At 42.3% G+C, this 8,505-nt stretch overlaps 1 protein-coding gene across 1 annotated transcript in view; it reads left to right on the top strand.

Annotated features, from left to right (window-relative positions):
• The first annotated feature begins 2,760 nt into the window (after positions 1-2,760).
• Positions 2,761-8,505, top strand: part of LOC118910888 (thyrotropin receptor) — a 113,538-nt gene continuing 107,793 nt past the window's right edge. Inside the window, exon 1 of the mRNA XM_036882456.2 lies at positions 2,761-2,984. Within this exon, the coding sequence (XP_036738351.2) occupies positions 2,815-2,984 (170 nt within the window). The 5' untranslated portion in view covers positions 2,761-2,814. The remainder of the gene's footprint in view (positions 2,985-8,505) is intronic.

Genomic DNA, 8,505 nt, shown 5'->3' with positions numbered 1-8,505 from the left:
TAATCTGAATATATGATAACTTGATACATGATGATAAAGTAGGGTTTATCCCTGGAACAGAAGATGTGTTTCACATTAAAAAATCAAACATTGTGATTTATCATATTAACAAACTAAAAAAGAAAAGTGCTGACTCATCTCAATAGAGGCAGAAAAAGCACTTGACAAAATCTAATCTCTAATTGTGATAAAAACTCTAAGCAAATGAGAAATAGAAGGATGCTTCCTCAATCTGATAAGAAGCATCTATGGAAACTGTATAGGTAACATCATATTTAATGATGAAAGAATGATTTCTCCCTATGATAAAATCCAAATGAAGATGGGTGCCTCTTTCTAGTCAAAACTGTACCATAGGTTCTAACTGTATAATCAGAGATGAAAAAGAAATGAAAAGCACCCAGACTGGAGAGGAAGAAGTAAAATATCAGGCAACACGATCCATCTATGTAGATTATCTAATGGAATCTACGGAACAGCCACTGAAACTAACAAGTGAATTCAGTGAGACTGCAGTCAAGCCATCAGATAGTTGCTGTCCTAGTTGTCGTTTTGTTTGCAACCTCACAATGGACCTTGAGCCAGGAGCATCCAGGTAAGCCACTCCCAGAATACCCCACAGAAATGCTGAGAGAATAAATATTGTTTTAATCTGCTACATTTTGGGATTATTGATTATGCTGCAACAATTAATATAGGCATTGCAAACCTGATTATTGATTTAACATTTATTATTTGCTAACTCTGAGCTAAGCATTATTCTTCATGTTAGGGACACAAGTGGGAAAAAAATCAGCAGGGCTCCTGCCTTCGTGGCACTTACATTTTGATAGAATGGGAGAGCAGCAAGTGACAGGCAATACACAAGTAAACTAATCAATAGTAATAATCAGTGATCATTGCTTCGCTGACAGTGAAACAAGACAATATGTTAGGGGGGTGGGGAATCATTAGTTTAGACAGGGTATTAGGGGAAACCTTCCTGAGGTCATGATATTTAAACCAAGATTTCAATGATGTGAAGATCTGGGGACATATTGTTCCAAGCCTAGAGTTCAGCAATAGCAAAGACCCAGAGGTGATAATAAACTTGTTTTGCTCCAGGTCCAGCAAAGTAATGTTAAGGACAGGATCTTGGAAGGCAGGGATCAGCAAACTGGCTTCTGGGTCAAATCGTGTTTGAGACCTGTTTTGCAACAGCCTACAAGCTAAGAATGGCTTTTATATCTGTAGAGGATTGAGTAAAAAGGGAGGAGAAAACGTGCCAAAGATTGTGTGGTCCACAAAGCCTAAATACTTTGTGGTTCTTTATAGAAAAATGTTTACTAGCCCCTAGAATAGAACGTTATTGTTCAGGATCAAGAATTTATACATTATTTTATATTTTTTATTTTTTATTTAATTTTTGTGTGTGTGTGGAGTAGTATTTCATTGTATGGATATATCACTATTTGTTCTATTACTGAGTGGAAGGACATTGGGATGTTTCTAATTTTTGGTGATGATGAATAAAGCCTCTATAAACTCTGGAATACACATATTTTAAACATACAGTTCAATGAATTTTAACAAATTCATACATCCACTTAAACTCCAATATAATTCAGATATAGAACATCTCCATGACTCTTGTGCATTCTCTCCTATCTTTTGCTGGTCAATTTTTTCTAACCATCATTCTGATTTCCATCACCACAGTTTTTCCCCTGGTCCCAGCAAAGTTCATGTACATGGAATCCTGCAGTACATGAAGAGTTGATATTCCTTTTACCCCAAGAAGAATTAGTAAGAAATGAAGGATTTTAAGAGGGAAATTGGCACAACCAGATCTATAATTTGAGTTATCATTTTGGCTACTGTTTGAAGAATGAGTAGATGACAGCATGCCACTTAAGTATTCTTTTTCTCCTCATCTTGTTGGGGGCGGGGTGGGGGGGGGGGGGTATATGGCTCAACAAAATCCCCTGGGCCGACCGGAATTTAGCTGGAGGCAGAGTTCCCTTCAGGTACCAGGGCCATTCCGATCCTGCCCAGCAGATGGCTCCAGAGCCCCGTTCCCGACCCGCCTAGCCCAGTCCGCGCGCTGGGAGTGAGCCGGGCACCGCGGGCTACTCTGAAAGACTTCGGGCGCAGATCCCCGCGCGCGTGTGGCCACCCGCCCGAGCGTCCTGGTTTGCCGGGCAGCTGGGAGCAGCGAGGATCTGCCATGGGTGCTGCGCCCGGCTCCGGCCTCACCTCTGGTGGCCAGGGACGCGTGCCCGCCTCCGATTCTCGGCACAGGCGTCTTCGGCCAGGAGTTGCGGATGTTCTGCAAGACCCCGTGCGCCCCGGGACAGTCCACTCGACCGGACTTTCTCTGGCTGGGCAGTGCGTGCGAGTGGATCCCGGGACAGCGCTTTCAGGAGGCTACCCGCGGGGAGTGGTCTAGAGAAAGGGACAGGAGGGGGCGTCTGAGCTAGGCTTTGGGGACAACTAACGGGAGGAACGCGTGGGGCAGGTTGGAAGGCAGAGGGGACAGCCCGGGCTGGTGCTGAGGATCAGGGAACTGACGGAGCGGGCTGCGTGGCTGCGCAAGGAGGGTGCAGCAGGCAAGCTCGTTTGGGTGGAGAGTTGCCTAGGAAACGGAACACTTAAGAGCCTCTTCTTTCCCCTCTCCAGCCTCCACTTTGGTGCTGAAGTCACAGCCCCATGGAGACCTCCCTCCTCCCACCCCACCCCACCCCGCCTCCTTCAGCCTGGGGTAACCCGACGCGCGGAGGGCTGAGGGTGAAGGGCTAGCGGAGGTTGAAGAAACAGCCTTGTGACCGGTGCAAAATGAGGTCGACGCCCCTACTGCCGCTGGCGCTGCTTCTTGCTCTGCCCGGGAGCCTGGTGGGAAAAGGGTGTCCGTCTCCGCCCTGCGAGTGCCACCAGGAGGACGACTTCAGAGTCACCTGCAAGGATATCCACCGCATCCCCAGTCTCCCGCCCAGTACGCAGACTCTGTGAGTACCTGGGAGAGGAGCAGGTGGAACCCAGCAGGAAGGGTGGATGGAAGTGCACAACAGGAGCTTGAGAAGGGGATGGGGTCGTGTGACTGTGTGCGTGTGTGAGTAAAAACTCAGTCGCCCAAATTTGGGGTTGCTGACACCTTAATTTATGCACAATACAGGAAAAGGCGACAGAACTTTGGCACACGATGCAAGTAGCAGTTGTTCTTTCTAAAGAGCTGCTGTTCTTCATTTTGCCTACTCCTAGCCCTAGCTGAATTTTAGTTTCACTTCAGATATTAATAAGACTAATAGCAGTTCAAGAATTGACACTTTTATATATTTTGGGTAATAAAAATTTGCAAAAAAAAGTATTTCTCCTTTTATTCTTTATAGATGGGAAACTATCTTGGCAGGTCTGCTGATTCATCTAATAATTGATAAATATTTAATCAGTGGCTCTTTTTAAAATATATCCTTCAAACTTTCTATGAAGTATCTTGAGTTATTTTCTCAAATGTGAACTGCCCAGCAACATAGTGTATCCAGGACTCTCCTTTAAGACAGGCATGGTATAGGTAAAAAGAGCTGAAATTTCATAAAATATATTTTTTATCTGCATGTTAAGTATTACCAAACAAGAAACGATGTTGACTAAGCCTTATATATATCTGTTCCTTAACAGACATTTAAATCAGTGACCACTGAAAGGATAATTGTAGATAAGACCAAGGGGAAAAAAGGCTTTCTTGAATGGCTAAAAATAGAACACAAAGAATAGTAAACTAAGCTGGTTAAACCCAGTTAGGGTAAGAAAGTGAAGGTTATTAAAGAGAATGTAGATAGTCAAAAAGCAGTGGTGAAGTTACACTTCAAGATTTTCTCAAGAATTTAGCTCTTGGGGACATTCAGCAGGAGGTGATAAATGTTCCAGCACAGGTATACGTATTTCTGTGCTGTGAGATAACTTCAGTTTCATATCTCACCTTAGTTAATTAATGCAATAACCTCCAAGTAGTGCTTTTTTCTCCAGGCTGCTACCACAGGATAAAATATGTTCTTATCCTGTTGATCAAACCCCTAAATTGACTCCTCGTGGCCTCCAAGATAAAACTCATTTGTACAACCTACAAGATCTTTTAAGACCTAGCCCAATCTTCCTTTCAAACCTGGTGCTTCCCAGTGTGTCTGACTTCCCACTCCAACAGATGAGAAGTTCTGGTACTTTCCCCCAGTGTTCTCTGCTCTCACAACTGCCTTTGCCTTCCCTCCTACATTCTAGCCCCTCTGTCAAAAGCATCTTACCCCCTTCTGCATCTGGCTAATGCCTATTCCAAGATCCAGATTAGGGGTCAGTTCCTTCAGGAAACCTCTCCTGACCTATGATCCCCAGGTTGGGTGAGCTACCTTGCCCCCAGCATTCTGTGTATAAACCCTATCTAGCCCGTACACACTGCACGCTTTCCTGGAACTTGTTATTTTTTTTTTCATGCTTCCCCAAGCAGGACATACACTCCTTTAAGCCAGAGACCCTGCCATTCAATTCTGAATTCCTCACACCCAGCACACAGCCTGCAACTATGTTTGTGATATAAAAAAAAAAAAGCTTGTTAAGTGAGAGAATGAACAAATGAACATGCAATTCTCAGATTGTCTATTGTATGGTGAAGAGAAAGAAGGCCAGAGAGATCATTTCTTCAGAGGCTCCTTTAAAAGTAGCAGAATTTCAAGAGTCATTCAAAAGAAACGTTGCTCTGACAGTGCAAGTGACCTCGGAGTTCTCCAATTTATAATTCCACCAAATGTGGAGGAGAAAGGGTATGTTGGAGAAAGGGCAATGGAAGAGGAGTCAGGAAACCTGCCTTCTCCATGCCTCCCTCACTAACTGTGAAATCACGTGAGATCATTTATTTGGGAGGACTCCTGTTTCCCTCTGGTGAAAGAGGAGGTTTAGTCAGGTGTATTCTGATGTCTGTGATGCCAGCAAGAATAGTCTGGGAGATCCACTGAATCACCAAGAGTAAGAACTGGATAATGACAGAACCAGGGAGACAGAGCAGGGAGAATCTGACCTTGAAAATGATGGAAGGCAGGAGCAGGGAATGTTCTGGAGACTGAAGTTGTTCTGAGATAGGGAAGAGAAAACTGATGAGAAGTGTGGGTGAAATAGTATGTTCATCTAAACTATAACCACAACCATCTGCTGCAGTAGCAGTGACTTTAAATCTTTTGGGGGCAGTGGAATTATTTTGTCAAAGGAAAGCTTAAGAGAGAAGACAAGTATGCAAAGCTGACAATTATATTGCACTTCTTCCCATCCTAAGCACTTTACACAAATTAACCCTTTGAATTCTCACCAAATCCCATTGAGTAGACAATCTTATTCTCTTTTTATAGATGAGGAAATTGAGGTGCAAAAAGGGAAGCTGTTTGCTCAGTGTCACACAGTTTATAAATGGTGGTGCTAGAATTTGAAATACCACAGAGCTGTACTCTTAAACAGCTGCCTTTGGATGAAAGTGAGTCTCACCCTGCCAGCTTTTCCCCAGTGCAGTCATGAGGTTTTGGGAAGTTTGAAAACAATTGATGCCCAATAAGCCACAGATAACCACAGGAGCTATAGGCCCAGAAAATATGCCAGATCTCAGAAAATAGGAGGTTACAGGAAAAAGAAAAAGGGACAGAAAGGAGGAGGGAAGGAAGAGAAAAGAGATAAAAGGGAGGGAGGAAAAGAAAGGCTGTACCTAAGTTATGGAAGGCATTCCCTGTTAAAACAAATCAGATCTTTGACATTAAAAAAAACCTGTTTGGGTGGTAACCCCTTTGAAACTAGATGCTATGTAACCTCTGTCTAGCCATTTTACAACTTAAGCAACTTTTCCTAAGCCTTATCATCTATCTATACACTGTTGTGCTGAAAGATAACAGATGACCTCTTTCTGCACTACTTATATACCTGCCACATGGTTGGGTGAATGGGTGAGAGAGAGTTACACTGTTTTGGATCTCACTGAAACAGCGGTTCTGAATACTTTTCTCCATTTTCTCCCCTAAAAGGGGCTTGATACACTCTCATTATACCAGTGGTTCTAACTAGGTGGGAAGTGAGGGACAATTGGTATCCCTACTCCCCAGTGGAATATTCTAGAATTTTTCTAGAATGATAGTTTGAAAAAAACAATGGTCTTCCCAGTTGAGAATTATTGATTTAAGGAAATTTAAATGAAGCAAACAGAATATATTTAGAAATGTAATGTTTGACATATTATTATAGATCATATTACCTCAAGACCAAGGATAGCAAGAGTCACCCACCATTCTCATTCAGACATTCTCATTCATTTGCTACCTCTATTGACAAGAGAAGCGTCCCTTCTCTAAATGAGGAGGTGGATGGGCTTTGACAGCATCCTGGATTTGTGTGGACATGAACATGCAATTCTCAGATTGTCAAATCTGCCTTTAGTTCCATGATGGTAACAACCACCACCTCCACCCCTATGGGCCCCAGCCGTCTGGGATCTGGGGCCTCTGTGGACGGAAGGTTTATCTGCCACACACATGTGCCTTCAGAAATGTTTTGTGACTAAATCACTTGTCACTGTTGTTGTTTTCAGGGTCTGGATTTTGCTTCCATTGTTAGTTGTTTGCATTCTGCATCCGGGTCTCTCAGTTGTGGACTAGCCCAGGGCTTTCTAAACCGAAAATAGGCACTCACCATGGTCAAGATTTTTGCCCTCTGTTTCACCTGCACTTTTATTTATATATACTCAGTATCTTTAAGTTGACTCACTTCTCTAACTACAAGAAATGTATTAGAAAGCTTATATAGTGATTAAAATGGAAAATTAGCATGACTTGCTTAAATGGGCAATAACCAGAAAACTAAATACAGTGAAAACACAAATTTTCTAGCTGAAGACTATTTGAATGCTCTGAGACTGTGGCTGACTTCTCTTTGTTAAAAGGGAACAGCAGTAGAGGTTAGAGAAATATTAAAGAGATACTGATCTAACATGGTGTCCTTGGTGCAATTGAAAGGATTTGAAAGACAATGGAAAAGAGAACCACGTTCTCCTGGTATGATTCAGTATTATTTAATATTCCATCTAAAATAATCTCATGTATCTCCAAGTTGTATGTATTTCCCACACTTAGGGAAATATGGATTTATTCCATATTTCACAATTGTTTTAGTCACAATCAGTGGTTGTCACCTGAGGAACATTTGGTTCCCAACCTAAAAAGAACCCCTCTGCCTACACACAGCACATACTTTGTGTCTTATAAAAAGTTGTTCACTTCATGCTTCTAGGCTCCATGACTTAATTTCCTTTATTCTGTGTATGTGTTTGTGTATCAGTAAAGGTTTTTGACAGTAAGTAACAGAAAACCCACTCTGTCTAGCCTAAGAAGGAAAGAAATATTCTGAAAGAATAACATGTAAAATTTACAGAATCATTGTAGCACCAGGCTTTGAAACTAAGCCAAGGCCCAGGGCAGGCACGGAGTCAGAGCCACAGCCAACCATCTGGTTGGAATAACTCCACAGACACCACCGCACCCAGAGCCACCAGACATCTGTGGTGCTGGGCACCCGGTTCTGTAGCTGCTGGACTGCTTATGTGCTGTCATCAGTAATTCCTCCCCTGTCCTTGATTCTCTGAATCACCAGCTAGAAAGTAGATACATGTGATTGTCTAGCGTAGGTCTGCTGTGTCCTCACTGCTGGGGGTTGGGAAAGTGGGGAGGTCCCCTTCTCCCACGTTTGGTATCTATAGTGGAAGATGCAGAATTGGGTCCTTCTAATAATACACACAATGGGGAATTTCCCCCAAAGAGGAGCTATATGCCCTGAATATTGCTCATCACTTCCTTCATTCTGCATATGTCTACGAAGCACTGGTTACATTCCAGACACTGTGCTAAGCTCAGGTTTTGGAGCAGAACACCACCAACATGTTCTTTCCTCAGATATCTTACCGTCTAGTGGTGACACTGGAAATCAAAAGATTAATCACATAAACATAATTGAGTAAGTGTGCTGAGGGTGTACTTGAATGGGGATGGCAGGGAATTGACTTAAACAAGGTTTAGGGAAGACTTGAGCTGTATCTGGAAACAGCAGGATTTGGGGATAAGTTGTTGCAGGGGCTGGGGGTGGATGGTGGAGAAACAGTATTCCAGGGATAGAATTGCTCATTTGAAGAGCTTTGAGTGGTAAAGGATTTGGTTTATTCACTCGGGACAAAGATACTGATGGGCAACAAAATATGTTAACACTTTCTTCATACCACAAAACAGATCAAGGTGAATTCTAATGTCTGTGGGGGCAGATTTTGTGCCCAAAAAGAAAAAACTTAATAGGGGTAATTGATTTTAAAAACTCATATTTGATTCATTAAAGTAATAAATGTAAAACCTGGTTCTTTTTCTAGTTTTCCATGTTTTTATTATTTTATTTATAAATTTAATTAACCACTTTAAGGAAGAGTTTATAATTAAATAATATTTTAATAAATAATTTAATATAAAT

This window comes from Manis pentadactyla, chromosome 11 (assembly GCF_030020395.1).
Source record: "Manis pentadactyla isolate mManPen7 chromosome 11, mManPen7.hap1, whole genome shotgun sequence".
NCBI classification, from domain to species: Eukaryota; Metazoa; Chordata; class Mammalia; order Pholidota; family Manidae; genus Manis; species Manis pentadactyla.
The sequence above is the reverse complement of the archived record's forward strand: the minus strand, read 5'-3'. Positions and strand labels throughout refer to the sequence as shown.